The 12,976-nt window shown below is 36.9% G+C and overlaps 1 protein-coding gene across 4 annotated transcripts in view; it reads left to right on the forward strand.

The window, feature by feature from the left end:
* ZDHHC14 (zDHHC palmitoyltransferase 14) overlaps nt 1–12,976 on the forward strand; it is a 108,101-nt gene that overhangs the window by 87,710 nt on the left and 7,415 nt on the right. For all 4 annotated transcript variants that reach the window (XM_082047810.1, XM_082047812.1, XM_082047811.1 and 1 more), the window contains exons 5-8: nt 125–173; nt 5,208–5,310; nt 7,089–7,198; nt 10,281–10,383. In XM_082047810.1, coding sequence (XP_081903936.1) covers nt 125–173; nt 5,208–5,310; nt 7,089–7,198; nt 10,281–10,383 — 365 coding nt within the window. The remainder of the gene's footprint in view (nt 1–124; nt 174–5,207; nt 5,311–7,088; nt 7,199–10,280; nt 10,384–12,976) is intronic.

Consider the following 12,976-nt stretch of genomic DNA (forward strand, 5'->3'; position numbering starts at 1 on the left):
TATTAGTAAATCTATTCTATGATTATTCAGTTGATCTTCAAATATTAGTTGTGTTAACTATGGTAAAAACAGCCTGCAATCCAGTTTCCTACTCAGCTGGTATTTTTGGGTTCTGTTTCTACAGGTTCTCAACAAACAGGGTTCCTCAATGCGCTGAAGGACAGTCCAGCAAGATATCCTTTCACTGAAACGAATTGTAGATCTTCTTGCAAAATAACATCTGAGATGTGGTTTTGCTTGTTTTCTTGCTGTTGTTGGCTATGTGCATTTGGGATTTCATCAGTTAATGATTTCATCACTTCCTGCACAGTAGGATTTATCAACACATGTTGGAGGTAGACAAGAGACTATAGCCTGCGGTGTTTTTTTTATTCTTCTTTTGCAGAGTAGTATTTTTGTCAAAAGTGTCGTTTCCCTGTGTAGTGGAAATACACTCCATACATTTGTGGTGGAATTCATAAATATATATCATACTTTACCCATGCTATGGTTTTGTTTAAAATATTCAATAATTCTTCTGCTTTTACAACAGATAGTATCCAAAATGGCCGATCTTGTCAGGATAGAAAAAGTAGATTGTGGAGCACCATAACCTTATGGAGAAACCATAAGCTGCCCCTGCAGAGTTCAATTCCTGAAAGTATTCTTATGTTCATTTCCTCATTTTAGAGAACTACTTTTCAAACATCAACTTCTGTTTAGTTACATTAAAGTATACACATACATACACAGGGACTACTGTTGTTCAGCCTGGAGAAGAGAAGACTCTGGGGAGACCTCTTGGTCTTTCAATACATAAAGGGGTTTCATAAGAAAGATAGAGAGACTTTTTACCAGGACCTGTAGTGACAGGGCAACAGTTTTAAACTGAAAGGGTAGATTTAGGTTGGCTATAGCAAAGAAAGTTTTTACAATGAGGGTGGTGAGGCACAGGAACAAGCTGCCCAGAGAAGCTGTGGATGCCCCATCCCTGGGAGTGTTCAAGGCCAGGCTGGACGGGGCTTTGAGCAGCCTGGTCCAGTGGAAGGTGTCCCTGCCCATGGCAGTGAGGTTGGAACTAGATGATCTTTAAAGGCTTCTTCTGTCTGAAAGTAGCTAACATAATAGAAAAAATAGGAAGCTGACATCTGTTTAGCTTCTTCTTTATATTTCTGCACAGACTTTAAGCTTCCCTCTCCTTGTGTGTGTGTTTTGAATGGCTTGTGTCTGAACAAGCAGTTTACAACTCTCACAAAGATACTATAAAATAATTCTTTCCTGTACTTGTGCCAAGGAAAAGTCTTTTGTCCATTGTGCCTCACACAGTTTGCTCTTTTCCAGAGAAGAATAGGAAGAACAAACTCTTACTCTGTCATTCAGAGTTATACGTAAAGACAGACCTCTCTTTCCAGGTAGTTTTTCTAAGTGTCAAATTCTCCAAATTCTGCAGATACCTTTTTTTGTGTGTGTGTGCTTGTCAGGTAATGTCACTGAGCTGTAAACTCCCTTTCTAAACAAACCCACTCTTCAGAATATTTTGGTCAAAATAATTTTACAAAGCTTAAACAAACTGTTCTAAATAGCACAATAGCTTCCGATTAAAGTAATTACAATCACTTGTTACAAAAGATGATTATTTCAAACTATTTTCAAACTGATAATAGATTTCAATTGTCCTTAAATCAAAGGTAATTAATTATGCATCTGAACAATGGATTGCTTATTCATAACTTGTATTTAGTGATGTGCTGCTTTAAAAGGCTCAGTTGTGCATGTTGTAGAAATGGCTGGTTTGGTAGTGATATGTTGGACAATGTAATAGCTTGGTTACAATTCCTAACAGTAAAAAATGAAATTGTCCAAATGGTGTTGGGCATGCTACTTTAGAGCAAGCCAGTCAATTCAGGCACAGAGAACATTGCCATTTCTATCTTGCTAATAATGCTGTGTAAGATACCAAAGGTGTGTTATACCATATGCTAGTAAGCTATGCTTTATGTTGAGAATATATTGCTTTTTTGTGTTTGGTTTTTAATTAAGAGACTCAAGTTTAATTAATGGTGTCATGTTAATCTAACAGAAACCACCCCTGCTGTTCTAGAGATCTTTTTGGATTTTGGACTGGGGAACTGAAAGAAGTCTCTTTCTTGGGGAAATAAGTCCATTTCAGTGGGGAACTGAAACAGGCCTTGAACTCAAGGGAATTCCTTTTTTTTTTTTTTTTTTTTCTCCCTAGTAGGAATTACCATGTGGAGGGAAAAACTCACATTTCAGGACCCATTTGAGTATGATCTTGACAAGGAACATCCTGTCAGTGGTGTGCTGAGGTTGCAGGGAGCCCTTACCCCTCTCAGGTTCCCCTTGTCTGACCTGGTGATTCTTCCGATTAGTCTTGGTGTGTCGATTCTACCCAACAGTACTCATCCGCCGCCTCCCTTACAATTTCTACCCTCTCAAAGCCCAGTTAGGTGGACTTGCATTGTGTGTTATGTTTTGGGGCTGTTTCCTTCTTTACACCTTTCTGAACCCTCTGCTGACAACAGTTGCTTCCTCATCCATCCTCCTTCATTCTCTTTGCTTTCGCTGTGGTTGTTGCACAGTCAACTGAGACTGAGTTCCTGTCTTGTGTTGGTTTGACTCCACATCGTCTGAGGAGGAGAAGAGAGGGAAAGAGTAGTGAATACGCTGCTCAGCAAGGCACTTTGGTCATCCTGCTGCTTTTGGAGCAAATTTGCCCAGAAAGCAAATGTCTCTTTTTTGGCTTTATTAACCACTCTGAGTGAAGGACATTCTAGGGGAAGTTATACAGATAACACAGATATTTCCCAATTCATTAGGTGAGAGCAGACCTGCAGTACAAGACTCTGCTGTTAACTAATATTAGGATTATTTATCGCAAATACTTTTGTCCATCCATGCATTTTCCAGTCTGTGTCTCTGTATAATGGCTAAGAGCTGTCATATTTCTCTTCTGTTGATAGGTTCAGTGATAAGGATGTTTTCATATGTTTTAAGGCCGCGTCCTTGGTCTGCAAGATATTGAGTTTATATTGTCTTGGAAACTGACTTCACTAAAGGTTGGCATACAGTTAATACACAGATTATTTTTATCCTATTCTTTTCGCATTGTCTTTTTCCTACTGATTTCTTATATCTATTTTTCTAGGAACCAAAGCCTTTTCTGCCGTTGATTCATGTTCTGTAAAAAGAATTTACTATTGAAGTGTTGTAGGAAATAAGTCTCAAAGCAGATGTATTCTGAGTTCATGGCTATTGTGTGTAAATATAAATAAGTATAAAGAAAGAACTATGTCAGGAAGCCTTCTGTAGAAAGTTGCTCTTTATGCTTGATTATATAACGTTTAGAGGCAACTTTGTCTTATTGCTGAGATGATGAGTCCTTTAGAGCTAAAGGAATGATATAAACTGTAGTCATTATGCAACACTGAGTGCTGACTGACTTCCCTAGTATATAAATCTCACTTTCTAAAGTCTGGTTCCTTTTTTATGGCATTTGGGTTATGCAGTTTATAAGGAGTGAAAACACAGGTATTTTGAAAGTGAAAAAAGGAGTGAAAGATGCAAGCTTAAAAGTAACAGTAAACCTAATAGTGCAGTCTGGTTTTTAAATTTTGTACTACCCCAAGGAATGTAGGCCTGTGCTTTTAATCTACATTGTTGCAGATGGGGGAAATTAGAATAAAGGTTGGTCTTGCAGTGCAAAACCACTCAGTTGATGTAGTTCAAACCAAATCAGGACATTCATTAAGATATAATCATTATATCATTATATAAAATATAATCATTAATATATAGATCTCTGATTGCTGGATAATTGTATACTCAGGGTCAATATCAGTAATAGAAAAGATAAATTCTATATTAGACACTGAAGGAATGTTAATAAACACACAAATGTCTAAAAACTGTTCTGTACCTGAACACCCAGAAGTTGTAGTGTGCACACACGTGTACATGTACCCACCTTTGCTGCTCTCTAGGAGATGTGGGTGCTCTTGCTATACGTATCCCTGTGCTGCTCCCTACCACACGCAGGTGAGAAAGCACTCCCGGTGCTCACATATGTGAACCACAGGTGCAAGGCCCTATATGCTGCAGCCCATACCGGCAGTCTGCTGTCTGGGTGCAGACTGTTAACAGTGTTGGAGAAGGGAAGGTGCTCTGGGCCAGGCAGATGCCAGCGGAGTGACTTGTGACTGTACCAAACCAAATTTTGACTGTTGCTGTTCCCACTTCAAGTTCTCATCTGCTACTTTTTGTGATTTTTCTTACACTTCAGGCTGATGTCTCATTCAAAAAGTCTTCTTGTAGTTGCTCGGCTACTCTTAATAGCAGCACAGTGAGTTGGGAGTTAACAATCTTCCTCTTTAACATAATAAGTTTTGGCAAATGCTGCTCAGTGTTGAGTATTCAACCTCACTCCAACTATTTACACTCGCAGTTTTAACAGTTGTTATCTGGGCCATTTGCAAAATCTGGGCCATTCAGGCACCCCCACAGTTGTAATGTAGACTATACCCAGTTATTAGAGGGACTTGAGAGAGCAAGTAGACTTTGTATTTTACTCAGAGTAGTGCACTTTGCTGCTAGTGTTAGGATCCCTATCAGAATCTTGACTTCAGTAACAACAGAAAGACAGGAGAGTGTACCAGTTAGAACATATGACTGAGATGCAGTTTACTCAGTTGTTGTCACTATATTTATAAGCACACATCTAGAACCTTTAGTCCTCATACAAGACTCTCATTGTGCACTAAATATTTGTACAAAGATACCTGTTCAGTCTTTGCCATTCAGCTGGCCTTGGGTTACCTCTCTTGCGTCTGATCTTCCCCTCACCCCACCAGAAGTGTTATTTACTGTTACTTATCAACAAGTGTGATGACTTCTATAGGGTGAACATGAAAATTTGAATTTCAGCAATTAAGAGCAGAACCACTCACCAGTAGTTTATGGCCTTTTTCTGTTTGCAGAGACTTCAATATTTGCTGGTATAGATTCTATTCAGTGGCCTGTACACTAAAGCCTCCTGACAATAGGCTTGCTTTTCTGAGTTTAATTTTTGCTGACCCCTTTGAAGTACCCAGAGATCTCAAGGGACTTGTGGACTATAAGCTGGCTACCCTGAGTTTTGTGATTGTAACTACATGTTATTGGATGTATATTTCTTTTTGCCATTTGCATATATTTCCTTGACTTTCAATCACTGTGCTGGAAGCTGTGGTGTGTTTTTTCTCAGTATGGTCCATTGTGGGCCTCTCAGGTTTTCACACATATTTGATCAGCTCCAATCAAACAACAAATGAAGATGTAAGTTCATAGTGTATGTCTACATGTATGTTTCTAAACAGTAATAAGGAGGAAATTATTCATTCTAATTGTATGCAGTTTTTCTCTGTTATTCTTGGAGAAGTTATAGCTCTCTGCATAATTTTGTGAATGCCTCAGTAGGAAAAAAGGAAGTAACATGGTCATGCTTGATTCAAAATACCAGAGGAGATCTTGTGGACACTATTTTTTGTGGTTTGAAGATGCGCTTGTTACGTAGTGTGTCCATCATGATTTACACCCACAGCATCTGTATCTTAAAAAAGGAAAATATAGAAGAGAGAAGACAAGCAAGTATATTTTATACAGTAGGAAATTACTAAATATTTTTCAGTATCTCTTTTTTACTGGAAGTCCTAAATATTCTTTGACTCAATAACAGCTTAATATAAAAATTGCAAAGTATGTTGAATTCTCAAAACAAAAATGACATCCTTTATTTTTTCCTTTGAAATTTTGTTGCCAGTCTGAGGTCTAAAACTTCTGGCAAAGAGTATATGATTAATTTAAAGGTCAACTTCGTAATTTCTACAATTGCCCTATTTTGCATGTAGGTTTCCCTTATTTTGATGTGAAACTGTGTTTAACTGTGTGTGGAAGCTTCATGTGTCCTCCCCTAACTAAAAGGAGAAATAAAAAATGAATGAGAGAATAAAAATAGCTAGGCAGCTAATGGTATAAAAAGCTTGCTGGAATTTGGCAAGTCATCTAACAAATTACTGCAAGTTTAAAATTATTGTAATTTTTTGTTGTACCTTTTTCATAGGTATCTGGCAAATGTAAAAGTAGCATCTTTGGGACTGTCAAACTCATGTTTTGTAATTTTAAGGTTACGGTTAAAATTAAGTTTTACAATAAACAGCAATTAACCAGAAAAAACTTAGCAAGCAGGCTCAGAGTGAATTGTGCCTCAGCATCAAGTATCCAAGCAACTAGCCTGACTTTGAAGAAATCTACCTCATTAATAAGACAGATGAGATACTCTGGTATTCCTCAGTTATTAGGTTTAAGCCAACATCATCTCTCTAGATGGACCCAGTGTGCTTCCAGCATCCCCCCCTTCCCTCAAATAAGTGTCTGTTTTGGATTGGTGAAAGGCAGAGAGCAGGGAACTGCAGCAGTGTAACACGTCTGAATTTCAAATAGACTCTTCAGTAATGTCATGTAAAGCATGCATTTCCAGTTGAATACAGTGAGGCATTTTAGTCACCCTCTGAAGTATTCCACAAACAGAAAAGCAAGACTGGCTAAAAATAGCCCCACACAATATGGGCTAAAAGGTAGTAATGACCGCAGTTGCTTTATAATATTTTAGAACCATTTGTGGGCATTAGGAAAGATAATGTGTGGTATTGTGCAGCTTGAGAACTTACCCAAGAGTATGGAAAAGAAGTCCTCTATGGCTGACTTTAATGGTTGTTGCAATTGAACCTCTTCTGTAAAGCATACCATAATATTTGTAAAATTCAGCTCAGACCATTATGTTTAGATGCTGAAATTCCTACTATGATTATATTGGTCCTTTGAGATTTTGGGTTGTCTAAATCTATGGAGGTAAAGCATGTGCTTGCTTGTAAGATTTTAGGGCCCAGCCTTTCATAAGAGCCCAAAGCTCTAAGCTATTTGGAAAGTGTGATCATGGGTTTTCTCTGGTCTGCATCTGATGTAAGTAGCATGTTGCTGCTTTGGAAACCATTAATTTGTCTCAGCCATATTCTGTATTGTATTATATGTGATGCATCTTGTTCATATCGCTTCAGATTAAAGGATCATGGTCAAATAAAAGAGGTAAAGAGAACTATAATCCGTACAGTTATGGCAACATCTTTACTAATTGCTGTGCTGCACTCTGTGGGCCCCTCTCTCCAAGGTAAGAGTATGAAAAGTATGAAAATGAAACCATATGATTATTGATGAAAAAAAATATTCTTTCTGATTGCTTGGATTTACCCCCCAGAAGTAATATTGTGTTTCACTGCCCATTAGAAGCTTTAATTAAGTTTTTCTTTAGTAATAAAGAGATAATTTGGTAAATTGTGGTTACACTAAGTTAGTGATGAGATCCCATAAAATATATTTAAGCTCAACATCTAAAATTGAAGTAGATTTGTTTATCTGCTTTTTAAACCTTTGCCACTGCAGTTAATAACTTCTAACAAGAAAAAATTTCTAGTAGCTAGCTTTTGCATGTTGGGCGATTTGAAAGTTAATTGAATTCTTGCATATCTAACAGATATTACATGAATTTAGGAGAATTTAGGAACCTTGACTCTACTACTAGTTTGATAATTGTTCATTTTTGTCTTTTCACTCTGAACTGTTTTATTTAAATTAACAGTGATTTTCCTTTATTTATACAACTGTTAACATATATACATTAAGCTGAATTTGGTCATCTTACACCAAAGCAGTTCCAGAGAAAGCTTAATGGATTAATATTTGCTAAAGTTTTGCTATTAATATTTGTTAATTTTCACTTTTTAAATCCAAAATAGTTTTATATTCAAGGCTGCAGATGGCTTTTCAGCTCAAACAAAATATAAGACAGAACTGAGACTAGAGAAATAAAACTGGCCGCAGGAAAGACATACTTCTCATCTTATTGCAGTGCTCAGTGTTTAGATAGTTCATGTGCTGCATGTACAATAGAGGCCCAGCTCCTCTCTAGAGAGCGGCTGTCATCTTGTATTATAGATTATTTTTGTGGCATGCTCATCGGTTGAAGCTGTTTTGCTTTATCTCGAATAATGTAGTTATGAATCTGAACTATCAAGAAGAAAGACAGTAAATGACTTTATAGTCCAGCAGCCAAGGTGTTTTGCTGGAAGTGGGGATTTCTGTCTTTGCTATCGTGAGTATCAGAGATTTCTCTTCCATGAGCAGTCAAAGGTCAACAGGAGAGGCTGGTGTATTTTCCTGAGGAGGAGACAACCATTAAGATGTCCACGTAATGAGTTAATACTGTAGTCCCTGTGGTGAGAAAGAGTAACCCTGTCTCTGCTTCCTGCCTATGTGGATGGTACCTGAAGCCAACCCTTTAATTCTGCCGTTTTGCTTTTCATAAAAGAATGTGACATAAAAACTCAGTGCCATGCTGCAAGTTCTTTTGACTCCAAATTGAAATCTTTATTAAAACTACGTAATGTTTCTCAGTATTTGAACTAGCTGCTTAAGCTGATATAAGTAGTAGCACACAACAGATCAGACTGGCATTGGCTCCTGTGTTTTAACAGAGTTTTTACATTTTTTCCCAAATTCCATATAGTAACGCAACTTATTTAGATGCTGAAGTATATGTAGAGTTTCTGCAGGGAGGCGTTTTGTGACCAACAGTAAAAATTTACTGACTGCAAAATGTAAATGATAACCTCGTTTTCTTTGACTTTTAATCTCAGCTGTGTCCCAAGTCACTAGATATTACTTTTTTCCTTAAATTCTGGTAAAGTGGTTTAGCAGTGATCAAACCCTAAAATTCAAAATATTCAGGTGCCTCTGAGAATGGAATGCAAATTAAGGGAGGGTCTGTAAATAATCCAGACTTTTCTCACTTCGGTTAAAGATCATATTTCTAATTTTCAAACCTATGCTACCAAATTCAGAATGCATTTTACATGTCCTCAACAGCAACTTCCAAATCTTAATTTGATCCATATCTGTCAGCATAGGCCTGAATTGGTGTTCTGATACAATAAATCATATACGTATTTTTAAGCATCTGATTTTTTGAAGGAGTGCTTTCCACAGGGCCGATTGTCATCTCAGGTGAATTTCTAAGTGTTTCAAATGTACATAAACCTCTGTTCTGCAGAGCCTTCTGGAGGAGAGCTGGAACTGGTCTCTGAGTGGTGGAAAACTCATTGACTATTGAGAGGGGAAATGCCTTTTTTTTTTTTTTCCCTATGCATCCTGTTCTTATATTTTAAAATTGATGCCATCTTGGCCCTTAGTAGATTTAAAAGTCCCATAAATAAGCAAATAAAACCAGTTCTGTGCTGACTTTAGCTCTCAGGTATTTTAAGACATTCCTGTCATTTTGTCCTAACAGGAACTATAAACCCTCCAGTCAAAATTTGATTTTCTTTTTATTGTTATTATTTTGCTGGTGGTGGTTTGGTGTGGTTGGGGTTTTTTTGTATGGAGGTGATATGAGCTAATACACATGTAGAATATAGTACTTTGGTCTGCATATTCAGCTTTTTATGAGTGTAAACTACCATAAACTAAGTGCAGTTTATAATTCTCAAATTGAGAGTAAAAATGTATGTGGAATTTTAGGAAAATCTATAGCTAGGTCAGATGATTCCATTCTGTTTATTTTCAAAATAATCTTATGTATGTTTTTACTTATTTTTATTAATTTCTCCATGAAACATTTTCTTATTTCCACTTACGAGTGCCTCACTTTGGTAAGAATAGTGGAGCACTATGAGCAGTGTTAGCTTGCTCTCATTTTCTTCACCTGGCAAAAGTTTTCTAAAAAAAACCCTCTCTCCTTCCCCCTCTTTCTCTCTCTCCTTTCCCCTCCCCCCCTCCTTCTCCCCCTCTCTCTCTCTCTCTCCTTCCCCCCTGCCTTTAATTTTGAGGTGCAGAATCTGATAACAAAAGAACCTTCTGAACAGATACTCATTCAAAGTGCACTAGTGAGTTTTGTAATTTGTTTTCACAACTGTGGTTTAAAATTCTTGGTTTTATGGTATCTGTTGGTCAGCTTCTAAATCTTTTGTCTATGATAAAAATCAAGAAAAGTAGCAGTACATCTGACTGTATGGCAGGTAGTATTGCAAGGAACCAATTGAAGTCTTGTACTCAGCTGAATAAAAGGGGACATTTGAAGGTGTTGGTGAGGTATGAAGGTCTGTTGTATGACTTTTTTTTCTCTTTTTGTTGAGAGGGGGTAGTTTTTGATCAAAAATATCTTTAACTATTTTTTCTTTATTTTTATTATTCTGCAGCTTAATTGACAGAAGAGGATTTATACAACCAGATACACCACAATTAGCAGGACCATCAAATGGCATTACTATGTATGGGGCCACACAATCTCAGAGCAACATGGTAGGAATCATCCCATAGTGTTGTTCATCAAGATTCCTGTGAATGTTTTCCTTCTCCACTTTCATGTGAACTAATCAAGTAATAACTAACTGGATACAGCTGACACTCTGGGTGGAATTACTTGCTTATTAACAGCAAAGAAAAAAAAAGTCAAAGCCCTTTTTAATGTGTGTTTCACACAGTGTAATAGTTATTGCTTATGGATTCTAAAAAAAGAGAGAGGTTTTCTACACTTGATTTGTTGAATATACTGGCATTTTGACTTGTACTGTTGACATCTGCTGTGTTTTGAACTGGAATATCCAAGTAACATGGTCTTGCTCTGGTTTGTCATTTTCCAGCTGTTATTTTGTATGGCACTTCCTTCATACTCTGTTTCCTTCTTTGCTTGTACACTGCGGTTCTGCATAGACTAATGTGTTTTAAAAAGTAAAGATGAACAAAGGGGAGTTTCTCGGGTAGAAGTGTGTTGAAGAAAGAGCAGGAGGATACTGAACTTCTGATGAACAAAAAATGGCAACTGGATTGTTACAGCCAACAGTTTTTACTTTGGTTTGGGGTTTTTTTTGCTGGTAGCATTGGCTATCATAATGGAAAATAGGATTTCCAATGCCAAGAACAAGAGAATAACTGGAAAGAGATCTTTTTCCAAAGGCAAGCATCTTACAAATGTGCCTATTTCTGAATTGTTATCCACACATCTTCACATTATGTGGATTCTAAGACTTTGTCAAAAAAGCCATTTGTTATGGACATCCTCCCTTTGCCAAAAAAGAGGAGGCCACAAGGCCTTCTGACATAATTCAGCCTTTCTTTTGAACAAAGGAAGAAGAGAGTCACTCTTCCCAGACAGATTAGTTTTAGTGTCAATGATAAACTGGTATAAAAATTTTGCTGTAGTTCCTAAGCTGTTTTTACTCTTTTTTATGTGGATTAAATAAAAGATTTGTTAGTCTTCTTAATGAGAAAATGTATAGGAAACACAGTATTAACTCTGAATCTTCTGTGAGGTGTAGTTGTGCAGAACAAGGTGATGCTCCATGCAAATTTTACTCAAAAAAAAAAAAAAAAAAATCTAAATCTGAAAAGAGAAAAGGAGGTTAAAAAAAGGAGCAAGCAAACCTTAGAAATAGCTTGAAGTCTTTCATGGATTACCCAAGCTTTCTGACTCTGTCAAGGCTTCTGTTATTTGAGGATCATTAACACACAATAATTAAATTCTCTTAACATTGAAAGAATTATGCTTGCATTATAAGAAGACACTGTGATTATTACTGGATAGTAATGAGAAAATCTTCTGCCAGTTTGATAGCAAATTGACTAAATTTGTCTCTAGAAGTGGAGAAATCTGTTATGGTACTAGTTTAGGTCAAACAGGTAGCTGTTATGATTTTTAGAGTGTAATACCTGTAAATATGCAAGTTCTTCAAGGATTTGAACTTCTTATATCCTAGAACATCACACTACTAAAGCTGGGAAAAGCTTGGGTTCTTTAACAGTTGTCAGAGTCACTTGAGATGTGCAGCTTTCATTCCTGAAAATGATCTCTCAGAAAAGGCTTGAAAAATGGAGGAATATCTTTGAGACTGTGAGCTGTTTTTCTCAGGGCATTATTCCTGGTCTATATCCAAGACCAACTGGCTTCTAGTGGCAGCTGGCTATCAGCATTAAAATTTCTCCCTTGAGTTCTGCTGCAAACTGTTAAAGGCCTGCTTAGTTTCCCAGTCTCTCTAGCACTATTTTCTCTTTCCTATTTAAGATCTTGCATTCTTTGCTGAGTTGTTTGAAGCATAAGAAATTATATTTTTTTTTTTCCTACTGGCAGCAATGCAGTGACATGTAACTTTGCCTCTGATTTGTTCTTGTTTCACATTTCCTTTTTTCTGTGTTCTAAGGTCAGCATTTTTACTCTTCTCAGTAGATTCTCTACCTACTTTCAGGTTCCCTCTCTCCTGTCTCATAAAGCAGCAAACAATAAAGCTGATTTCCCTATTTCACAGTTAAAATCTCAATCTCATCCACGTAACAGACTTTTTTTTCTAATCCACCTTACTGCTAGCAAGTTTGTTTCAGCCATTTCTGTTCAGTTACTGGATTTCCTGTTCTGATTTAAATTTAGACAGAAATAATCAAGTAAAACTTCGTCATTCTATTTAAACCTTTTTCCCATGAAGAAGTGACCCTTAGTACTTTTCCAGGCTTTACAGTGTCTGTTTCTCTCAGCTTTCTTCCCAGTACATGCTCTTAGATTCTTCTGAAGAAGTTTGGGAACAGGAGCACTGGGAGCACTAGCTATCTACTTGTTCTCCCCTGAAAAAGACTGCTGCAGTTTCTTGAGTGAAAGTCAGTGGAGTACACTTTATGAAAGAAGTATAAAAAGGCATGGAGCAGCATCCAGTTGGGTTTTTTATTATTATTATTATTATTAATTTATTATTATTTTCTGTTTGGTTGTTTTTGGTTTGGTTTTTTAGAGGAGGAATCTCTGCAAGATTCTCTAGAACACCTCTTGTTAGAAGTTCAGATTCAGCCATCAAAATTTCCTTTGATGGTTGATGTTTTAAATAATAGACTAGCTCTATCCCAAGACACC

Source organism: Streptopelia decaocto, assembly GCF_964273445.1.
Source record: "Streptopelia decaocto genome assembly, chromosome: 3".
NCBI classification, from domain to species: domain Eukaryota; kingdom Metazoa; phylum Chordata; class Aves; order Columbiformes; family Columbidae; genus Streptopelia; species Streptopelia decaocto.